At 48.6% G+C, this 24,046-nt stretch overlaps 1 protein-coding gene across 3 annotated transcripts in view; it reads right to left on the reverse strand.

Moving 5' to 3' along the window:
• LOC118728577 (apolipoprotein L6) overlaps window positions 1-13,964 on the reverse strand; it is a 76,562-nt gene extending 62,598 nt beyond the window's left edge. Inside the window, exons 1-5 of one of the 3 annotated variants that reach the window (XM_045587538.1) lie at window positions 13,814-13,964; window positions 8,377-8,493; window positions 5,184-5,977; window positions 4,438-4,523; window positions 2,138-2,404 (exon numbers count right to left, since the gene is read on the reverse strand). In XM_045587538.1, the coding sequence (XP_045443494.1) occupies window positions 2,161-2,404; window positions 4,438-4,523; window positions 5,184-5,977; window positions 8,377-8,446 (1,194 nt within the window). In that variant the 5' untranslated portion in view covers window positions 8,447-8,493; window positions 13,814-13,964 and the 3' untranslated portion in view covers window positions 2,138-2,160. Of the gene's footprint in view, window positions 1-2,137; window positions 2,405-4,437; window positions 4,524-5,183; window positions 5,978-8,376; window positions 8,717-13,813 lie in introns of those variants that run through there. The other 2 variants (XM_045587537.1, XM_045587539.1) reach the window with 2 other exon arrangements.
• Window positions 13,965-24,046: the final 10,082 nt, after the last annotated feature.

Raw genomic sequence — 24,046 nt, forward strand, 5'->3', positions numbered from 1 at the left:
GTCGACTACCTGTAGCTCTGGGCGATGTCCACTCTACATTTTAGTTGTATTCCATTGAAATTGTTGTGTGCTGCTGCGGTTAGGTGTCTACCCGAGCAGCCATCTTGGATGCTCCTCCCGTGTATGTGTTTTTGTGAGTGGTTTTGTGTGTGTTTGTGTTTGTATGTGTTTGTGTGTCTGTATGTATTTGTGTGTGTATGTGTTTGTGTGTTTGTATGTGTTTCTGTATATGTGTTTGTTTGCATGTGTTTGTGTGTGTTTGTGTGTTTGTGTGTATGTGTTTGTTTGTATGTGTTTGCGTGTGATTGTGTGTGTGTGTGTGTGTGTGTGTGTGTGTGTGTGTGCTGGACTGCAGTGTGAAACGGGTCATGGATAGAATGTGGGAGCGCTCCTGATCTAGCTCACAGATCCAAAAAGAAATCCACACAGTGTCCGGAGCTCTGGGAACTTCAGGTCCTGGGATTAGGGATCCCATCAAAGGTCAGAGGTCAGAGGTCTCCCGCCTTCTCACTTTCCCCCAAGCCCTGGACTTTTCTTGAGGTCCCAGCCTCATTTGGTCCCAGTACAGGAGGACTTCTCCATAGCAGAGCAGAGCCCAGGCTGATCCCACTCCTGCCCTTCTGTTTGCTGGATCGTAGCTGTCAGGGTGTCCCCCTCAGATTCAGTAGGACGAGTCCTTGGGGCGGTCTCTCTGGGCAAACCTGTGTCCCTGTCCCACCGGTCCTCATGGCGGGGGACTGTGCTTCTCAGACTCCCAGCGAGGGTCACATTCCCTCTCCTGGAAGTCCTCACCAGAACCAGGAGGTCGGGGGTTGGGGTGGGGGCGGGGGAAAGGGGGTGAGCCAGGCCCCAGTAAAGAGGGTGCCATTGAGGACTGTCCTCCATGGAGGCTTAGGTCAAAGAGCTGGCCGAGCTCCTTGGCCCAGGCTGGGCTGGACAGCACTTTGAAGAGTGACCTCCCTCCCAGCCAGCCGGTCCTCCGGGGCCGGGACCTGGTGCCTGTGGGTCTGCAGAGCCCTGTCCGGCGACCACCCTGCCGCAGCGGAAGCATCCACTTCGGGCTGCTGCTGAGCTCTCTGCACTTGGCCTTTGGGGAAAGATGTCCGCAGCATCAGAACTGCCCTCTTGCCCAGCTGGGTGGTGTCTTGCCCAGAGGCTTATGTGTGTCCAAGGAACTGCTGGGGTGGCCCCGGAAGGGTCACAGAGGCTAAGGGTCAAAGTCCCGAGGCCACCTGACCCTCGCCAGAGGCCATGGGCCCAGCTCTGCTCACCCCCATGCAGTGGCTGAGGGCACTTCCCCCACATGGGTGGGCAGTCGGACTCCCGCTGGCTGGGGTCCCCCGTGACCTCATCACCACCGGGAATGTCTTCAGGAGGGAGGAGCCCCAACCTTCAAGAATCAGTGTGGGAGGTGGTGGGCTTCCGGAAACCACCAGAAGGCCGCCCACAGCAGGAAACAAGGGAGCCCACTGGGTGAGCTGGGGTCCTTTCTTGCTTCTGGTTCTACAGTCCCCCACCACCCCCACCTCACTTCCTCCTCCCCTAGACGGTGCCTGGGTGGCGGGGGGAGGAGAGGGGAGATAGGGGTGAGGCCTTGGATCGAGCCTGCTGAACAATACATTATTTTTAAAATTAAATTATTATCTCTGTACATATACATGCCCTCCCTCCCCAGAGTTTTGTGTCCATTGATTGTACTTCATGCATGTATACAAGTCCTTCGATTGATCTCTTATCTCCCCCATATCTCCCTCCCCGCTGTAATTTGACAGTCTGCTTATTGCTTTACTGTCTTTATATCTATCTTTGGCAATACATGATTTTTATTTTTAAATATACTTTATTGATTTCAGAGAGGAAGGGAGAGAGAGAGAGAGAGAGAGAGAGAGAGGTGCATCAATGCTGAATATGGCTGACAGAAAGCAGGACAGGGAAAAGTCATAGGTCTGCAGGTGAAGGAGAGCGCTGAGAATGAGAAAACCCAGTGGTTTCAGGAAGAAAAAAACAAAAAACACCTATGTTTTAACACAGCCTGAGGGAGGGTCCCCAGCAGGCAGGCTCATGACAGCCACAAAAGCCAGTAAGCATGTTAGCACCCACACCCTATTTTTATTTTATTCTTTTACGTACTGGAATTTAAAAAAAAAAAAAAAAGTGTATTTAATGGCAATGCACTGCTTTCAAGACAGCAGCTAACAAGGTAGTGTAAGGTAGGTGAGCGGGGAAGGCAGGAAGGTGCACACAGTTCTGAAGGAGGTCAGAAGGAGGCCTGGAACACGGGTGGGGGTCGGGGGGATAGTCTTGGGGAGAACAGGGCCTCTCCCTTCCCGATGGAATCTGGTGGAGCAGGTTCCAGTCCTTCTGTGCGCAGACAAAGGATCTTATCCAGCGATTGCTGCGGTTGCTGCTGGGGGGGAAGGGGGGTGGGGGGAGAGAGAGAAAAATGGCCGGTGAGTTGATGAGAAAGGAACCACACTGCAAACCCTAGTGAAGGATCATATAAACGGAGCCCCTTGAAAATGGAGCTGGAGCTGCCATCCCCGAGGACCTGCCTGCGTGCCATGTGCCTCAGCCCTTTGCAGTGTTAAAGGGGCCTTGGTGATCTTGTACGGAAAAAAACCTGCTTGCAGCGATCAGCAGACAGCAGTCACTGTGACACCTGGACGGGTGACCACCGGACAGAGGACCACCGGACTGGGAATTAAATAACATTGCTTAGAATTAGCTTCCCTATGGGATGTCATCTGCACCAATGGAAATGCCTGGGAAATGTGGGCTTTGGGGCACAGACTTCGTCTCGTGGACCCTTGTCCGACAAAGTTTGAAGAATAAACTCGTGGACAAAAAGGTTTCTTTAATTTAGAAAAATGTGGAAGTTTATTGAAAGCATATATAAACTCTATGGGGGGGGGGAGGGCGTGTGCGCTCTCTCTCTCTCTCTCTCTCTCGCTCTCGCTCTCGCTCTCGCTCTCTCTCTCTCTAATGAGAAAAAAATCTACATCCAAAAATCCAAAATGTGTAATCTGCCTGGTGTCCTGTGTCTCCAGTTTATAAACGCTGTAGTTCTTGGTGTGACCCTGACCCTTTCTCATTGGGCCTCTTCCCCATGTTCGGACCCTGTGCTCTCCTGATTGGTCTCTCTTTTGTTTCAAAGTCCAAAGCTCACGTGGTGTCCGGTTCTTCTCTTTCCCTCATCTTGCAACCCTCTCTATCTCCTGTGAAAGTGTGGTCCCCTCTTTCCAGCATCAATTCTGTGGACATTTCTCTCTCCTCCGAGAAAGGTTTGAGGCGCAGGAAACTGATCACCAAGGAGTTTTAAAGTAAAGTTTATTCCCAATAATGAGCGGGACTCATTACGGAGGTAGAGAAATCAGAATTGAAGGAGTTGGAAGGAGAGGTGGACCCAGCCGGGGTGCCACCTGGACATGGAGGATCAGCAGCACATGGCTGGTCTGGGGGTCCTTTTACGGGGAGGAACAGGAGAGGGCTGGACCCAGGGCAGAACAGGAAGGGGTGGGCTCCAGGTCACTTTGGCAGGCGCTGATCAATGGCTCAATGTCCTGGAGATGTCCCTGTGACAGGTGCCAGCAATGTCACAACTCCGCCCACCAGTTGGGAGGAGGGAGAACCTTACAGGTTTCCTCCATCCCGGTACCCCCTGACTTTCCTTTATCCCCTTCTCCGGCGTCATTTCTCTGTCCTTCACATCCCTGTCTTACCTGCTCAGGTTGGAGTGGCTTGGATCTCCTTTAGGGCTCTCTCAGTCATCTTGGCCAAGGGATGTGTTATTACCAAGGTGGCTCTCCCAGCTGCTTAGGTCAGGGCTGCGTCTGATCCACCTTAAAATTGCCTTCATTGCTCAGCCCAGAGGGATACCTCTGTCCTTCCCATATGCATCCTCCCCCGTGGACCCTCTGTATTCCCTAAGCCTGCCTGTGTGGTCCCTAGAATCCCTTTCGCCTTCCTCCGATTGGTGTGATTGTTCTCCTCCCCTGGATCATGATACCCCTGGCCTCTGTCTCCTAATCAGAATATTACTTGGGCTCCCGCCTGAATTCATGATTCCTCAGGAGCTATCCTTCCTGGTCCCAAATACACAATAGTTTCCCTCTCCTTTCCAAAGGCCTTTTTGTTTTCCGGTGACACCTTTCCCATCAGGGACCCTACTGTCCTCATCAGCACTGGGAGAGTGCGCGGGGACTGAGGAAGCCATGAGTTAGCACCCACTCCACCCCCTCCCTGCAGGAACAAGGGGCAATGAAGACGGAGGAGAGAGGACAGGCTCACCTTCACTACACTCGCCAGCTGACAGTGCCTGGGCCCCCAGAGCACAGAAAGGAATCTGCTGGCAAGTCCACAGGCATTTTCTCTGCCGCCCACCCCGCCCGGCCAGGCCCGGCCCCTTTGATTCTGCTCAGAGCTGAGCCTCCGCCTCACCTGTGACCTGGGGGCCTGCTTCCCCTAGCTTGGCTGGGGGCTGAGACAGAGTCGTACCGGCTTCCTCTTCCTTGGAAGATGAGTTCCTAAGGCTTCTTTCCTGCAAGAGTTTATGTAAAGAAACAAAAACGTCCATCTCAGGAGTGCTCTGGGGCAGAGGCGGGCAGAGCCGGGCAGAGCCGGCCAGCTCCGAAGGCTGGCTCCCAGCTTCATCCTGACCCGCTCCACCTGGGAGAGAGGGGCAGGTTACAGGAGCTCCCTGTCCCAGCCAGCCAGGGCCACCGTGACAGAAAGCCACGTGTGATTCTCATCGCTCTGGAGGTAGCGGGGCCCAGACCAAGGTGCGGGCCAACGGGGTCTCTGGTCAGGGATCATGAGTCCTCACCCTTCCCCTCTCCCCCGCCATGACCTCATTCAACCCCAACCACTCCCCAAAGCGGCATCTCCAAACAGTCTCCAGAGCGATGGGTCTTAGGGGAACACATTTCCATCCCCAGCACCCGCTGTGGCTCAGTGTCCTGTCTGTGCAACCAGGAAGGCCCTCTTCCCAGGCCAGGAGCCTGGAGAGACATCAAGGGAGACACAGAGGCACGGCCGGGCCTGTCCAGGCTGAGCACTATCATCATCTCCAGGAGCCCTCGTCCGAGGGGCAGCCATGCAAACTGCACACTCTGGCTTCCTTCACACCCTCCCCTAACCCTGGGTGCCCATGAGGCCTAGTCCCTCTCCCCTCCCTCCAGCCTCACCTGCAGGTGTTCATAGAGCTGGGTGAGTTCTGCCAGCTTTCTCTCCCACTCCTCAGCCTGGGCCCTCAGCTGGTCCGCCTCCTCGGTCCTGGCCCCCTCCTTCAGCTGCTTCCAGTCCTTCTCGAGGCTGCTCATGTCCATGCCGAGGAAGAGGCCAGCCAAGGCACCGTGCTTCAAGAGAGCTTTAGTCCCCATCGCTAGCGGGGTGCCTCTGAAGGCCCTCCTCACAATCCTGGTGGTCCGGGCAGAGGCTTGGCCAGTGAGGAGGAGCTGCTCTGCGGCCTCAGCCAGGAGCGGGTAGGCTCTGACTAACTCCAAGGCCCGCATGTTATTCTCAATGTTCTCAATGGTTTTCCCAAAGCAATAGACAGTCTTTCCGGCCCCCATGATACGGTTGACAGCCTCCTTGACCTTTTGGTCAGAGTCAGACACTTCGCGGCTGACTTGAGCTTGGGCTTGTTTATTGTGACGGTATTCCAAAATGCTGGTCGCCAGGCTGGTGGCCCCGGCTACTGCCCCCAAGCCTTGTCCAGCAGCAGAAAGCATCAGGCTTCCTCCGGCTGTGACCGGAGCGAGGGCCAGCCCCAGGATGCTCATGGTCCCGGAGACCACAGCGATGGAGTCGGTCACCAGGTTGGTCTGGGTGAATTTTTTGTGGGTTTTGTCGATGTCGTCTGCGATGGCACGTTGCTTTTTGATGACTGCTTCTAGTTCCGCTTTCATCATGGGGAACTCTTTCAGAAATTTTAATTCTTCAGGGGAGAGACCGCCATCTTGTTGCTCTACATCTTCACCTGGAGGAATGTCATCATCGTCCAAGATACAGAACAGGTTTCCTGTGACTGCCCCCAGGCAGCACTCACCCCACCCCGGGGGGAACCACTGTTCTGACTTCTAGAGCCATTCATTAATTTGCCTATTTTTGAACCTCATATAAATGTTACAGGTATCAGCAGTTTTTAAAAATGTTTGGGATGCATTATTTCATTATATAAATGCACCACAATTTGCTTATCTATTCTCCTGTCAATGAATATGTTTAGGTTTTTTTATTCTTTCATCAATTGATACTAGAGGCTTGCTGCTAATAATTCATTCACCGGTAGGGTTCGGAGGCCTGGCGGGTGATCAGGGCCAATCGAGGCCTTCTGGCTGCCGGCCGGGGCCTTCCTTCATTCCATGCACATCCTTGCCAGCGCATGTCATAAACTCCAGGAGGGACACTTTGCATATTAGCTATATATAGATATAGATATAGATATAAATATAGATATAGATATAGATATATTGTAGATATAGATATATTGTAGATATAGAGATAGAGATAGAGATAGAGATAGAGATAGAGATAGATAGATATAGATAGATTAGATAGATAGATAGATAGATAGATATAGATATATAGATAGCTTCCAGCCATTGGCTATTATGAACAAACTAGAGGCCCAGTGCATGAAATTTGTGCGGGGGTGGGGGTCTCTTGCCTGCACCCTCTTGCAATCCGGGACCATTGGCTCCTAACTGCTCACTTGCCTGCCTGCCTCATTACCCCTAACCACTCTCCTGCTTGCCTGATTGCCCCTAAGCAGCTCTGCCTCAGCCTCCATTGCAGCGACTTTGTCCAGAAGGATGTCAGGGATGACATCTAGAAGGTCATTTGGCTGTCCAGTCTAATTAGGAAATTATGCTTTTATTACTATAGATTACATTTTAATTGGTTGGACAGTTGACTAGTCACCAGATGACCAGACACTCAGAATATTTGGCTTTCATTATATCAGATTTGATTTAATGATTAAAAGATCATCCACACAGGACTTGGCAACAATTTATAAGGCCCCTTTGTATATCAGTCATAGTCCCAAGGACATAATAATATCATGAGAGCTGCAAAAGGTCCTGTCTAAACACACAGGGTGGGGGTTGGGGGGTCTGAAACCCTCCCAGAATCTACTTGGTTGGTGGTGAGACCTGGGGGTCAGGGATCGGGGGAGGTGTGTGTCAGTCAAGAGAGAGGGGCACTTTGATTGATTGGTTGGTTGATTGATTGCACCAGGTGGTCATCCATTTGTAGAGCTATGGGTTCACAGAGCTGTATCCACTTTTCCTAACCAGCCCTAAGACACCACGTGGTCTGGTAGTGGCCCCGATTTAAGGTAGGTGTGAAAACGAGTGCTTGGGCTGGAAAACAGACTAGGTTTGCAAGAGAGGAAACGGGCTGAACTCTTCGGAAGTTATTGCAATGGTCAGAGCAAGAGGCGGCAGCTGCTTGAAGCAGGCTGGTAGAAATAATAAACATGGTGGATTTGAAGGGTTCCACAGGATTTGTCAGTGGATGTGGGATGGGCGAGAGCAGAGTCAAGGGTGACCTCAGGGTGAGTCGCATTTGGGGCCTGAAGGACTGTTACAGGGAAGAGCCCATCTACTGAGATGGGTAAGGGTTTTCTAGGTGGGGCACTGAGTTCAGGTTGGGGTGGACTGAGTTTGAGATACCTGATTAGAGTGATGCTGATGGGCATAGATGACTCTCGTTCTGACTGGGCGAGCAAACGAGGGAGCCAACAGCGTGGAAAGTAATTAAAGCCCCAACATTTGCATGTGAGCCCCACCTGAGTGGTTTGGTGCTTGAGCACCCACCTATGAACCAGGAGGTTGTAGTTTGATTCCCGGTCAAGCACATGCTCAGGTTGCAGGCTAGAGCCCCAAAGGGGGCGTGCAGGAGGCAGCTGATCGATCATTCTCTATCGTTGACATTTCTATCCCCCCCATCTCTCTCTCTCTTCATCTCTGAAATCAATAATTATATATATATATATATATATATATATATATATATATATATATGTGTGTGTGTGTGTGTGTGTGTGTGTGTGTGTGTATTTATTTATTTATTTATTTATTTATTTTTAATTGCATGTGAACCCTGGGGAGAGAGTGGCAGAAGCCAAGAATGGCCCAAGATTGAGCCTTGGAGGAAACCACCAGTTCAGCCAGGCAGGGAGGCGGCAGCTGGCGAAGGACAAAACTAGGGACGAGTGTTGGGATCCAGTGAAGGGTGTGTGTGTGTAACTGCGGGTGTTTGTGTAGCCTTGAATTCTCACGTGTTTTGAGCTATTCTGCTCGCCACCGTTCTTTTACAAAGATGTCACTGGACTCTGCCTTTCCCCCATGTAGGCTGGGAGGGGGAGCTTACCTTTGAAGACGGGAGCTGTCTCTGTAGTTGCCACATTGGAAATGGTATCTTGGGTCTTTTCCAAATTCATTGTGACGGGCGTCTGGCTGATGTGTCTCACGCTGCGGGAGGAAAAGGCTGACCTTGGCATTAGTAGAGTCAGTGAGGTTAAATGGATCACAGCCTGCCTCCGTCTCTCACCAGTTCTGTGATTTCAAGGAAACTCGCTGCTCTCAGTTTCCCTTTCCTCACCTGTAAAGTCGAGAGGACACTGCCTCTCTCCATAAATGTTGCAGGACAGTAGTTTCTGCATTTTTTCCTAATTATGAACAGGATACAAATCCTCTATTAAAGAAAAAGAGTCTTCGATTGGGTCAAAGGCAAAATCCAACTACATGCACTACTTACAAGTGATTGCAGCGGACACAGAGGCTTAGAAAGTTAAACCTACAGGATGAGCCGAGGGGTAGCAGGCCAGGGAGGGTAGCACAAGGGGTTCTCATGATGGAACTTCTGCAAATTAACTGTGACCACAACCACACAGATCTGCACGTGTGAAAAGTTGCAGAGAACTACATGCATGCACACACAAATGAGTGGAGGAAAGCTGGTGAGATGTGAGGAAGTGGTGTGTATCCACATCCACTTCTTAGTTGTGATAGAGTTCTGTAAGCCATTGCTGGTGGGGAAGTGGGTAAAGGGAGGTATGTGGGATCTCTCTGTTCAGGAATCTATACTTTTCTCAAAAAAAAAATTTTTTTTAATATATTTTATTGATTTTTTTACAGAGAGAAAGGGAGAGATATAGAGAGCTAGAAACGTCGATGAGAGAGAAATATCAATCAGCTGCCTCTTGCACACCCCCTACTGGGGATGTGCCCGCAACTCAGGTACATGCCCTTGACCGGAATCAAACCTGGGACCTTTCAGTCCGCAGACCGACGTTCTACCACTGAGCCAAACCGGTTTCAACAAATTTTTAAAAAATATATTTTTATTGATTTCAAGAGAGGAAGGAAGAGGAAGAGAGAGATAGAAACATCCTGCACACCCCACACTGGGAATATAGCCCAGGCATGTACCCTGACCAGGAATTGAACCGTGACCTCCTGATTCACAGGTTGCCGCTCAACCATTGAGCCATGCTGGCCGGGCCAATTTTCTCAAAATTAACACTTAAATACACAGCATGCATCTATGAGACTGGCCAAGATCCAGAACACTGACAACATCAAATGCTGGTGAGTATGTGGAGCAACAGGAACTCTTGGTCATCGCTGATGAAATGCAAAATGGCACGGTCACTTTGGACGACAGTGAATCAGTTTCTTACAAAATTAAACATACTCTTACAATACAATCCAGCAACTGTGCTTCTTGGTATGTTACCCAAAAGGAATTGAACATTTGCATCCACACAAAAACCTGCACTGGGATGCTTACAGCAGATTTATTTATGGTTACCAATGTGTGGAAGCCACTAAGATGACCTTAGTAAGTAGGTGAGGGGATGAATAAACTGTGAGACATCCAGACAATGGAATATTATTTGATGCTAAAGGAAATGAGCTGTCAAGCTATGAAAAGACATGCAGGAAGCTTCAATGCTTGTTACTAAGAGAAAGTAGCCAGTCGGAGAACGCTGCACTCTCTCTGATTCTGACTATGAGACATTCTGGAAAAGGCAAAAGTTTGCAAATGGGAAGATGAGGTGTTGCCAGGGATTGGGAAAAGAGAGGGGTGAGTAGGTGGAGCACAGAATTCTTAGGAAATTGAACTGTTCTGTGTGATATATGTCACTATACATTCATCCAAACCCACAGAATGCACAACACCAAGATTGAAACTTAATACGGACTACAGACTTCTGGTGATAATGATGAGCAGTATGGGCTCAGTAGGGAATGCTGATAATGGGAGTGGCTGTGCAAGTGTGGGGGCAGGAGGTATATGAAAATCTCTGTACTTTCACCTCAATTTTGCTGTGAACCTAAAATAAATTCTACCCTATATAATAAAGAAATAATATGCAAATTGACTGTCACACCCTCACACAAGATGGCGGCCCCATGTGGTCACAAAATGGCTGCCCCATGTAGTCACAAGATGGCGACCAAAAGATAGCCAGCAAGGGAGGGCAGTTGGGGGTGATTGGGCTGGTAGAGGAGGTCAGTTGGGAATGATTGGGCCAGGAGGGGAGGGCAGTTGTGGGTGACCGGGCCGGCGGGGGAGTGGTTAGGGGGCAATCAGGCAGGCAGGCCAGCAGTCCCAGATTGTGAGAGGGATGTCCAGGAGTTGGACATCCCCCAAGGGATCCCAGATTGGAGAGAGTACCGGCTGGGCTGAGGGACATCCATCACCACCAGTGCATGAATTTTGTGCACCAGGCATCTAGTTTTTAAGTAGCAGACACACACACAAAAAGGAGCACCCCGCAATCTTTTAAAGTGGATTGGTGACATAAGTTATGTAGCAATGACATGATACACAGCCATGAAACCAAAAGAGGTAGTTGTGGAGGGACCTCCCATAGACATGCTAAGTGCAGAGGCAGGGAGCAGACCCTGCAGAGATGCTTCCCTTGTGTACAAAAAAGACCCCTGTGCTTGTGCGGACAGGAAGCTGGTCCACCCTGTTAAGGTCAGGGCTGAAAGACACGCTGGCTTGTCACCGCACACCCTCCTGTACGTTTTGTCTCAGCGCTGTGCCCGCTTGTGATCCCAACACACTTTTTAAAGACTGCTTGCTCCCTGGAGCGGGTTGCATAACGTGCCCCCAAGTTCTGTGTCCAGCTGGCACCTCAGAATGTGACCTTATTTGGAAAGAGGTCTTTGCAGATGTAATTAGTTAAGGATCTTGAGATAGAAACCATCCTAGGTGGTTGAGGGTGGACCTAAATCCTTCTTCTAAGAGGAGAGAACATAGAGGGACACGGAAAAGACGCGAGGCAGTGACGGAAGCAGAGGTGGAAAGGTTTAGCACAAGGCCTCCTTATGCTCAAGGACTGGACTGGCCCGAGCCCGGAGAACTCCGGGGGAGTGGGGAGGGAGCATGAAGCTGCAGAAGGCTAGGAAGGCTTGATTCTCCTCCAGCGCCTGCAGGGGGCACTGGCGCTGCTCACACCTTGGTCTCCAGAACTGTGAGAGAATACATTTCTGAGGTTCAAGACCTCCCAGTGTGTGGTCCTGTTGGTATCGCAGCCTTAGGAAAGGAACAGGCTGGCTCTCATCTCTGTCCCCCCACCCCCCGCCCCATCTTCGCCCCTCTCCCATCTCCACACCCCCACTCTCTCGTCCTTGGCACTCTCTCTGGGCTTGTGGAGAAATGGTATCTTCTAGATAAGCCCCCTCTCTCATGACCTCCTCTTTCCCCATCTCCCCCTCCTGTTCCACTTCTAAAAATCTTAGAAAATAAATCTCCTTTACCAATTTTGACGTTACCAAAACCCTTCTAGCCCGTTTTCCTCTAATTATTTCAACAAATGCAGATTTACAATAGACGTTTTAGACACAAAGAATCTGACATATCTGCACTCTCACTCCCCAGAAATAAGCACCACCAGCCGTTTATTCTACAAGCAAAAACAATTTATATAGACTCCCGCTGCTCCTACGGTTTTGCATGAATTGTTGTCACTTAACATTATATTCTAGTGGCTCCTCATGTCACTAAAGCGTTTCAGACAGTGCAGAGGCCGTGCAGCGTTTCACCCCGTGGAGGTATCATTTCGCATTTAATCGCTCCCCTGCTGGCATCTCTGGGCTGTTTGCAGTTTCAGTTTTTTCTTTTATAAATAGCTTTTGATCCTTCCAGACATGTTGGTCACATGTTTGGTGATTTCTTTGGGATAGTCTTTCAGGTAGAATTAATGCCTCAAAGAGTTTTCTTCAAGAAGAAAAAAAAAACATGTATTCTCCTCCTCTAGTTTATAAAGCTGGGTTGGGGTAATTTGGCTCCGGGGTGCCCATGGCTATGATTTAAGCCATGCATGCACCTACTTAGTTAGGCACCAGTAATCCTCTCTGACGCCAAGAAATTGATGGTAATATTATTCTCATTTTACAGATGGGGAAACTGAGGCACAAGGAGACCGATGTCACACAGTTGGTAAGTGGGAGAGCCCAGCGTGATTCCAGTTGATCTCAATCTCCACAGGGGAGATTGGTAATGTCTGTAGACATTGGTGGGAGGTGGGGGTGCTACTGGCATCTGATGCTGCTCAACCCTGCACTGCTCAGGGCGGCCCCACAAGAGAATGACCCCCTCAGCGGTGCTGAGGCTGAGGAACTTCCCTGAAGCCCTTATCCGCCAGCACCTGTGACACCCCCAGTTATCATGTTAGTCCTACTGGGCGGACTAAGGGCAGAGGAGCCACCAGGGAGCTCTTGGGTCTGGACAGGTCCCCTCCCTACTGACCTCCCCAGATGTGAGAGGAGACAATGGGGTTGATGACTGGATAAGGCCTTCATTTGAGAGCTCATATTTCCTTGCTTTAATTTTTTTTGAAAATTGATTTCAGAGAGATAGAAACATCCAGGATGAAAGCAAATCATTGATCTGGCTGCCTCCTGTACGCCCCACACTGGGGATCCAGCCCACAACCCTGGCATATGCCCTGGTTGCCCTGATGCTCAGCCACGGAGCCACGCCAGCCCGTCTGAGGGCTCCCATTTCTGTTGCCCGATGGCCCCTCCCCGCAAACCAGCTTCCCCAGCCCCCACCCTAAGAAAAGGGGGGTGACTCTGAAAACACAGCGGGGGGCCGGCCCCCTCCTTCCCCAGTAGGCTCCCAAAGAAACCTACAGCCCAGGAGGCACTGGGTTGGTTTTGCATTTTCCATAACTCACCCAGCCTCTTTGCTTCTGCAGAGACCACACCCCTGCACCTCGCCTGCAGGGAGCTACCAGGGAAATGCTCGCCTGTGGTCTCCTGCATTCTGGGAGCCAGGCCCTCTCCCTTTAGGCCCTTCCTCACCCAGGAAGGCCAAGGTGGCAGGTGGTGGAGACTCAGCTTGGTTGGTCATATCACACCCTTCATCAGGTTTTCCTGAGAGGGAGACCCCTGTCCTGGTTTTTTGAAGAATTTGAACTGCAGTCCTGGCCTGGTGGCTCAGTTAGAGCATCGTCCATAGGCTGAGGTTGTGGGTTGGAGCCCCAGTCAGGCACACCTAAGAATCAACCCAAGAATCAACCCAAGAATCAACCCAAGAATGCATAAATAAACGGATAAACAAACCAATGTTTCTATCTCTATCTCTATTCTGTTTCTCTCCCTCCCTCTCTAAAATTCAATTAAAAAAGAAAAAAATTAATTTCAACTTCAAACCCTCCCCAGGCTCACAAAGTTGCTAACTGGCAGGACAGGGACTTGAACCCTAGCAGCCCTGACCACAGCTCCTGTCCCTAGCTGACCCCTCAGGCCCCCAAGCAGCCTCCCTCCTCTGCCTGTGCCCCACCCGCTCCCACTGCAGCCCAAGAGTCCTTACCTCTCCGGGGCCGCCAGGTCCCCGGGGCACCGTGAGTGTCCGTCCAGGCTGCGAGGGCAGCGAGGGAAGTGGCCAGTGGCCTGTGGCCATCGGGTATTTCTAACCAGGCACAGACACAAGCCCCACCCCCGCCCCGCCCCGCCCCCGGCCACCTGCCTGCAGCTGGCCAAGCCCTGGCAAGAGCAGGGACCATGAGAAGGTAAAAAGGTCCGGTGTTCGAAATTCCTGGCACAGAAAAGCCAGTGGTCCTCAGCACCTCTTCTAGGAAGCCAGGGATTTCCGAGAAGCGGTGTTTTTAATTTTCACTTTCCTTCTTGCTTATCTACAGGGCTCAGCAAACTGCATTTCTTGAGAAAAGCCTCTTGAGTGTGGCTCTTCCACAAAATAACACAGTGTGGGTGAGGCTATTTTGAAGAAGTGGCGTTAGAAGAAGTTAAGTTTAAAAAAAATGTGGCTCTCCAAAGAAATGTCAATTGTCGTCCTGTTGAGAGTTGGCTCTGTGGACGGATGAGTTTGCCGACCCCTGGGACTCTAGTAGATGTGAGGGGCGGGGGGGGCGTGCCATCAGAGTCGGAGGGCTGTGTGAGGGTGCGGGACACAGAGCCCTGGTGAGGAGCCAGGAGCCCCCTCAGGGGCAGCTGGAATGATTGCTGTCATATCTCTGTCCCAGTGGGAGGGGAGGGCAGGAGAGCTCCCACCTTACCTGAAGTGTGAAATGCAAAAATGCTCTGAAAACACACTTCTTTCCCGGTGCATTGGGTGGTGAAATTTGACCTGAATCTGTGCACTGTTTATAGTTTTCACGCCCCTCACTTAATGCAAATGTTCTGTTTTACCGGGAAAGTATTGACTGTGCTTGACCAGGGAGGGCTACTGGGGCGTTACACAGTGTATTGTTAGGGTCAAGGAGGAGGAATGCAGCAGCCCAAAGTGGAGAGGGATTATAAATGTATTAGGTCATCTGGATACCTGGTGGGCTGAGCCCCCAAATAGGGCCGGCACTCAAAGACGGGGAGTTGGGGGTTTCTAAAGGACTCCAGATGGGCCTTTTCTGGGCGGAGAATTCTCTGTGCAGGTCTGGATTCTGGCAAAGTCTGGAGGGGGGAGAGAATGGTCTTAGCAGGAGGAATGTCCATGGTGAGGTGGCCCAAAGGTCAGTTCCCAGGGGGAGGGGATATCGATTCAATGATTGGATCAGACCTAACATTATAATACCTGCGCCCCCCAAATTGGAAACTCCAAAAACACAAGTGGCCCCCGTGATTTAAGATATAGGAGGCGGTGGTTCCCCAACTCTCCCTCTTTGCAAATGAGGAAATGGAAGCTTCTAGAGATTGGTGGCCTGCCCGTGGCGGCACAGCGGCGCGATGGCAGAACCCATCTGTGGGAATGAGCCCGTGGGGCAGTCCTGTGCTGAGAATGGGTGTCTCTCCGAGTGTGGGCAAGCCGGCCGGCTGTGCCAGCCAGGCCTCCCTGATCTTCCCCCTCAGTCCTGGGGCCTTGGACCAGGCTGGCCACTGGGCTAGGGGTGGTGTTTACCACAGCAGCTCTTGAGAAACAGAAGCCCCAGGAGAACCCCAGCAAAGGGATCTGCCCCATGGGGGGCGGCTGCTGTATGTGTGTGCGCCAGAGGTGTGGAGCCAGATGTGGTTGCTTCATTTTGTAAACGCCCCGAAGCTCCCTCTGGGGGAAGGGGGAGCCATCCTGCTGAAAAATAACAAGCTTGCCTTCAGGTTCATCAGCCTTTTGGGATGGAAAACCCACTCCGTCAGGTGAAGTCAATCATTGGGGGTGAGTTGTTGAGGCAAATTCAAGCTCAAATGTCCTATCGGGGCCTTTTCTCTTTTCCTAACAGTACGCCGTGCCCCAGATGGTGCCTGAGTGTGGGTGTCTGTCCTGTCCCTCTGGGGTCTCACTAGAAGGCCTCCTTCGCCCCACCCTCCCGGCTGGTTTCAGCCACACCTGCACCCCACCTTTCTGAGGTCCCGAGCCCTCGGCCCCTCTCCCGGCCTTGCCCAGGCCCCGAGGAGCTGTGCGGTGGGTGAGGGGCTGGACAGGGCAGCGGGAGGTGGTATCTCCTCCCCTCTCTCTCTGTCTGAGCAGCCACACCGCCTCCTGCCCCTCTCCTTGTCCTCCCCGTTCCTGTTTTAGGAGCAGAAATCGAATATTGGAAACTAACTAGACTAGTAATTATAAGAAACATTAATCATGTTCTTATAAACGTGATGGTTCTATTCTGCTTAGAGAAAGCACATTCTCACCTGGCTGGGGGCTGGGAGCTGGCAGCCAACATCGGAATGCAGTCCATACTCCTGGCCTGAGAATTGCCTGTCATTATGGAAAGATTTATGATCTCGTGGTTGAACCAAGCTAGTCTCAGAGGCACCTGCTCCTACAACTCCCAGGCCCTGTTACCTGCAATCTGGTCCCAGGGCACCCTGAGGCCCCGGGCCTCTGTGACCTATCCCCCCGCCTCTACCCGCTCCTGCCCCCAGTCCACAAGACTTGTAACCTGTAATGATTACAATTTTCCATGTAATCTTTGTCCATCTAACCGATGGCAGCAGCTGGCTCATGGGGTGCAGAGCAGATTTTTGCGGATAGCCAGCTGCTGTCCCATCCTGCTGACATCCCTGGAACAAACGCTCATACATGACTCCACCCTGTCTCTGCTTAATGGCTCACGTGGGGACAGGCAGCCCGGACCCCTGGGTGGTCCCCTCACATTCTGAGCCACCTTCTTCACCCAGGGGCGCTTAGACCCCCTCTGCCACAGGCGGGCCTCTGGCGTTTGCTCCTGTCCCTTCATCTGCCTGTTTCCCTCCCCATCACAGGTCATATCCGCCCTCCCTCACCCTACTTTCGTATCCTTGGTTCTTCTTTTTTTTTTTTTTTTCCTTTTAAAAATGTTTACTTATTATAATTTAAATTTTTTCAATTACTATTGACATTCTATATTATATTAGTTTCAGGTGTGCAGCACAGCGATTAGTATAACTTATGAAGTGACCCCCCCCAACAATTCCAATGCCCCTGCTACTACACATAGTTATTGACTTAGTCCCTATGCTGTGCTTTATATTCCCTGGACTATTTTGTTGTTTGTTTGTTTGTTTGTTTGTTTGTTTTTAAATAAATCTTTATTGTTGAAAGTATTACATATGTTTTCCTTATCCCCCACCCCCTTGACCCTCTTCAGCCCGCCCCCAAACCCTGCCCCAGGCCTTCAGCACCCTATTGTCTGTGGCCATGGGTTATGCTTATATGTGTACAAGGTCTTAAGTTGATTACCTCCCACCCACCCACCCACCTTCCCTTCCTCGCCCCCACCCCACTTCCCTCTGAGATTCCGCACTCTGCTCCATGCTTCCATATCTCAAGATCCACTCCGTTCATCAGCTAATTTTGTTAATTAGATTCCACATATGAGTGAACTCATGTGATACTTGTCTTTCTCTGACTGACTTATTTCACTTCGTATGATACTCTCCGGGTCCCTCCATGCTGTCTCAAAGGGAATGTTACTGTAATGTAGTATTCCTTATCCACTCATCTACTGATGGGCACTTGGGCTGTTTCCAGATCTCAGCTACTGTAATAACCCTGCCAAGAACATAGGGGTGCATACATTCTTTCTGATTGGTGTTTTGGGTTTCTTAGGATATAGTCCTAGAATCATTGGGTCAAATGTCAATTCCATATTTAAATTTTTGAGGAAACCCCATACTGCTTTCCATAATGGCTGTACCAGTCTGCATTCCCACCAGCAGTGTCCTAGGGTTTTCTTTTCTGCACTTGTCATTTGTTTATTTGATGACGTGACAGGTGTGAGATGATACCTCATTGTCATTTTAATTTGTATCTCTCCGATGATGAGTGAGCATTACAGCTAGGACTTTGAGCATTTTTTCATATGTCTATTGGCCATTGGTATGTCCATTTGGAGAAGTGTCTACATAGGTCCTTTGCCCATTTTTTAATTTGATTGTTTGTCTTCCTTTTGCTAAGTTGTATATTTTGGATATTAACCTTTTATCAGATGTATCATTACTACATATGTTTTCCCGATGTGAGACCCACATCCTGCATGGTTCAGGGTTCAGGATCTGGAGAAGGGCCGTGCACGCAAATGAATGAGACGAGACAAGAAATAATAATTTGGAGATATTGGGGGCCATGAGGGAAGCCCAATGCAAGGGAAAGGACTTCCACTGGTGCTCAGGCCCTGCCAATCTTTTATTCAATTTTGGACACACATCTAGCCCTTAGTCAGGCAGGTAATTGCAATAACAGACTATCTTAAAGGTCAGTAAGTATTGGAAATATTTACTCTGAGACTGTTTGGTCAGGAAATTGCTTAAGCCACCATTGCTGGAATAAACAATCAGTGCATAGCTCTGGCCTTTGCCAGGGGCTCAAGATCACCAGCGTGCCAGGCTCCTTGTTTCCGCTTTTCTGAGAGTGAAGACAATGGGTGGCCTCCCACACCCATACTGTGGGCTTCCGTTTTTTATTTTGTTTTGTTTTGTTTTTAATAAGTTTTTATTGTTCATATTATTACAAATGTTCCTTCCCCCCCACCCCCCACCCTTGCTCTCCTCCACCAGGTTCCCACCCCACCCTCTGCCCTTTCCCCTCTCCCCATTGTCCTCATCCATAGGTGCACAGTTTATGTTCAGTCTCTTCCCACATCCCCCTCTCCCCTTTTCCCCAAGAATCGTCAGTTCACTCCCCTTCCATACCTCTGATTCTATTATATTCAACAGTTAATATTGTTCATCAGATTTTTTTAATTTCCTTGGTTTTTAGATTCACTTGTTGATAGTTACGTATTTGTTGTTCATAATTTTTATCTTTCTTTACTTTCTCTTCTGAAAGAACCCCCTTTAGAAATTCATATAAATCTGGTTTGGCGGTGATGAACTCCTTTAGCTTTTTTTTATTAGTGAAGCTCTTTATCTGACCTTTGATTCTGAGTGATAGCTTTGCTGGGTAGATTATTTTTGGCTGTAGGTTCTTGCTATTCATCACCTTGAATATTTCTTGCCATTCCCTTCTGGCCTGCATGGTTTCTGTTGAGAAGTCAGCTGACAATCGTATAGGTGCTCCTTTATAGATTACTACCTTCTTTGCTCTTGCTGCTTTAATATTCTCTCTTTGTCTTTTGCTCTTGGAATTTTAATAATGATGTGTCTCGGTGTGGTTCTCTTTGGATTCCTTTTGTTTGGAGTCCTATGCGCTTCCTGGACTTGTAAGTCTAATTCTTTCCCCAGGTGGGGGAAGTTTTCTGTCACTATTTCTTTCAGTATGTTTTCGATATCTTGCTCTCTCTCATCTTCTGGGACCCCAATAATTCTGATGTTGGTTCGCTTGAAGTTGTCCCAGAGGTTTCTTACATTATCTTCAATTTTCTGGATTCTCTTGCCTTCTAGCTTCTGTGGAGGAGTGTCTTCTGTTTCTTTATGTTCCAAATCTTTGACTTGATTCTTGTGATCTTCCCTTCTGTTTTTAGGACTCTGTAAAATATTTTTTATTTCAGACAATGTAGTCTTTATTTCTTGTTGATCCCTTATTAATTCTAGTTGATCTCTTTTCATATCCTCATAGGTCTTATCCATCTTTTCTAGGAAATTCTTGAAAAACCTTATAAGCGTAGATTTGAACTCTATATCCAGACGCTTTTTGTCCTCCATTTCTTTCGTTTGTGATCTATTTTGTCTTCGCATTTTGCAGTTACAGATGGGACGGGGTTTCAGGGTGGAGCCTGCAGCTTTGGCTTCCGTCAGCTCCGCCCTATGCGGGTCCGTCAGTGCTCGCTGCCAGAGCCTCTGAGAGAAAGGTGCCCTCGATTTTCGCCTGCTGCCAAACAGTCTATGCTCTCCCCCAATGAGCCCGGTATTGGGGTTCAGTTCAGTTGGAAGTGGAGTTGGAGGTAGCGTTCAGAGCAGTCTGGAGCCCCAGTCTCCTTCCCGTCAGGGCAATCCCACGGCACAGCCGACCGTCCCTTCTGTGCGCACCGCCGGGACCTCCTTTCGCTACTTCCCCGGGGTTCCGCCTTACAGCCCGGCTCCCTATGGCTGAGCCTGAGTCCCCGGGGTCTGGCTTAAAACTGGGGATCAGAGCAGTCGGGAGCCCAGCACAGTCGGAGTTTTATCTCCTTTCCGCTAGGGAACGCCCGCCAGGCACTCGGCCTCCCTCCTCTCCGGCTCCGTCCTCTCCGCGTCTCCGTACCTTGGCTTTTCCAGCTCCTCCGCACCTCCTTCTGGTTTTCTCCTTGCTTCTCACTGTAGAATTTCCAGTCAGTCAACCTTCCTGTAGTTCTGGGCAATGTCCGTTTTATATTTTAGTTGTATTTTATTGAAATTGTTGTGTGCGGCTGCGGCTAGGTGTTCACCTGGGCACAGCCATCTTGGATCTCCCGTTTTGTTTTGTTGAAGGTTTCTTTTTTGCTGTGCAGAAGCTATTTTGATGTCCCATCTGTTAATTTTCTTCTTAGTTTCCTTTGCCCTAGCACAGTGGTCCTCAAACCATGGTTTGTGAGCCACATGCGGCTCTTTGGCCCCTTGAGTGTGGCTCTTCCACAGAATACCATGGCCTGGGCGAGTCTATTTTGAAGAAGTGGCATTAGAAGAAGTTTAAGTTTAAAAAAATTTGACTCTCAAAATAAATTTCAATCGTTGTATTCTACTATTGATATTTGGCTCTGTTGACTAATGAGTTTGCCAACCACTGCCCTAGGAGATGAATCTATAAACATTGCTATAAGAGATGTCTGATATTTTGCTGCCTATGGTTTCTTCTAGGATTTTTATGGTTTCTTGACTTATATTTAAATCTTTTATCCATTTTGAGTTTATTCTTGTGTATGGTGTAAGTTGGTTGTCTAATTTCATTTTTTTTTTTTTTTTGCATTTATCTACCAATTTTCCCAGCACCATTTGTTGAAGAGACTGACTTCATTGTATGCTCTTACCTCCTATGTCAAGTATTAGTTGAGCATAATGGGTTGGGTTGATTTCTGGGTTCTCTGTTCTGTTCCATTGATTTATATGCCTTTTCTTATGCCAGTACCAGACTGTGGCTTTGTAATATAACCTGATATCTGGTGGTTCCTCCAACTTTGTCCTTCTTTTTCAAGATTGCTGCACCTATTCAGGTTCTTTGGTTCCATATAAATTTTTGGAGTAGTTGTGGTAGATCTATGAAATATGCTGTTGGTATTTTTTAAAAATATATATTTTATTGATTTTTAACAGAGAGGAAGGGAGAGAGATAGAGAGCTAGAAACGTTGATGAGAGAGAAACATCGTCCAGCTGCCTCTTGCACACCCCCTACTGGGGATGTGCCCGCAACCAAGGTACATGCCCCTACCGGAATCGAACCTGGAACCCTTCAGTCCACAGACCAATGCTCTACCACTTAGCCAAACTGGTTTTGGCTGCTGTTGGTATTTTAATGAGGATTGCATTGAATCTATCGATTGCTTTGGGTAGGATGGACATTTTAATGATGCTGATTCTACCAATCTGTGAATACAGAATATTCTTCCACTTGTTTATATCTTCTTCTGTCTCTTTTTTCAATGTCCTGCAGTTTTCTGAGTACAGGTCTTTTGCCTCTTTGGTTAAGTTTTTTCCTAAGTATCTTAATTCTTTTGTTGCAATGATAAATGGGCTGTGCATTAGTTTCTCTTTCTGAGAAGTCACTATTGGTGTATAAAAAAGCCATCAATTTTGGGGTACTGATTTTGTATCCTGCTACATTGCCAAATTCATTCATTAAATCTAGTTGTTTTTTGGTGGAGTCTTTAGGGTATTCTATGTGCAATATCATGTCATCTGAGCATAATGAGAATTTTACTTCCTCCTTTCCAATTTGGATGCCTTGTATTTCTTCTTCTTGTCTGATTGCTGTGGCTAGGACTTCCAGTACTATGTTGAATAAGAGTGGTGAAAGCAGACATTCCTGTTTGTTCCTGTTCTTAGGGGAAATGGTCTTAGTTTTTACCTATTGAGTATGATGTTTGCTGTAGGTTTGTTATCTATGGCCTTTATCATGTTGAGATATTCTCTATTCCCACTTTGCTGAGTTTTATGAAAAATGGATGTCAGATTTTCTTGAATGGTTTTTATGCATCTATTGATATGATTGTGATTTTTGTCTTTCATTTTGTTTATGTGGGCTTGTTTGGGTTCTTCTTGCTTGGAACTCTCTGTACTTCCTGAACTTTGTGACTTTTTTCTTCACTAGGTTAGGGGAGTTTTCTGCCATTATTTCTTCAAACACGTTCTCTACCCTTTTCTCCATTTCTGACCCTTCTGGCACACCTACTATGCGAATATTGTTACATTTCATGTTGTCCCACAGCTCCCTTAAGCTGTCCTCCTGTTTTTTATTTTTGTTTTTTTTAATTATTGTTTTTTTCTTTTTGGTTCTCTGATTGAGTGATATTTTTTCTACCCTGTCTTCTAATTCACTGATCTGATCCTCAGCTTCCTCTAATCTGCTGTGCATTCCTTTCAATGTATATTTTATTCATGCTATGTCATTCTGTTTTCATAGTTATCTTTTCTCATGCTGTTGATCAACTTTACCATCATAATTCTGAATTGTATCCTACCTAATAAAAGTATAATATGCAAATTAACCATCACTCCGTCACAAAGATGGTGGTGCCCATAGCCACAGGATGGCAGTGCCCAGTCCTCTCAGCCCTGCCGGAGTCCCACAGTCCCGGGGGAAAGGGGTTGTGCCACTGAGAGCAGGAAGCATGAGCGGCCTGGCAGAATGCTTGCTTCATCATTGCAATGATGAGGCAAGTGTTCCACACCCAGCAGTAGATGGGCCTCTGGCCAGGCTGGGATGCAGAATGCTTTCATCATCACCCTGGCAACAAGGCAAGTGTTCTGTGCCCAGTCGTGGATGGGCCTCTGAGCCATGGAGAGGCTCTGGGCAGTGGGCGCAGAGTGGCCAGTCCCCACAGAGAGCTACTGGCACACAGATTCATGCACAGGGCTACTAGTATCAGATACATTTCTTTTCTCCATTTCTTTTATCTCTTCTTCTGGAGAATTCTGTTGTTCTTTCATTTGGAGGTTGTTTCTTTGTCTCTTCATTTTGGGTGCCTGGTCAGGTTTGTGACTATGTATTAGGTAGAACTGCTATCCCTCTCAATCTCTAGAGCAGGACAATGTCAAAAACTGTTTCTGACTAATTAGATCAGGCAATGACTCAAAACCTCCAGAGACCACCTCTGCTTGCAGACTGATTAGATCTAATCTTGAATAGCCCTCAGGCTGTCATCCACAGGTGTGATGAGAGTTTTTTCAACAGGGTGGGGCAATTGCTTCTACCTGGAGGCTAATTGTTATTCTCATACTCTAAATGGGCCTCAGAAATTTCACACCGAGAGGCAAGGTATTTTTGAATCGACTGTCTTTCCCTCAAACAAAACTGCCTAGATAGCAACTGTCTGCATGAGAAAGATGATCTCCACAGCATGAGGTAATTTCTCAGCACAGGAAATTGAGATGTCTGCCTTTCAAGCTCTAATCCCAGAGACCCCAACCCTGGATTCTGCTCACACAGCTCCAGGCCACTCTGCCCTCCCTCTGCTGGAGCACCAGGTGAGTGGCTTCACAGGAAATTTTGTGCATTGGCCCTATAAGAGGGGCCTGCATTTCCAGGTGTCTCTCCCTGGCAGACAGCAACCCTGCTGCTTTTCACAGCCAGATGTTATGTGGGTACCCTCAGTTCTGGTGCTCTCTGCTGCATGGTCCAGCTTGGGTGTTAAACCCCAGAGTTCTCATTGGCAACCCCCCACAGCTGAGATATCTCTGTGGAACTTCAGTTGCAGTCTGTGGGAGCCCGGCCAGCCCTTCTGTGCCTCCACCCCTCCTACCAGTCTGTATGCGGCCTCCACTTTCTGTCCTCAGGTATCAAGATTCTCCCTAGCGAGTCTTCTGTTAATTATTCAGGAAGTTTTTCTGTATTTTAGTTGTAATTCCAGTGAGATCCTGGTAGTGTGTCCACTTGCTGCAGCATCCACTTATTCAGCTGCCATCTTTAATTTCCCTTGACTATTTTGCAAATGCCAATTTGTACTTCCTTTTTTTTAATTTTATCTCCCTTCTTTTTAAAAAAATATATTTTATTGATATTCTACTGAGAGGAAGAGAGAAAGATAGAGAGTTAGAAACATCGATG

Source organism: Pipistrellus kuhlii, unplaced genomic scaffold (assembly GCF_014108245.1).
Source record: "Pipistrellus kuhlii isolate mPipKuh1 unplaced genomic scaffold, mPipKuh1.p scaffold_m20_p_3, whole genome shotgun sequence".
NCBI lineage: Eukaryota > Metazoa > Chordata > Mammalia > Chiroptera > Vespertilionidae > Pipistrellus > Pipistrellus kuhlii.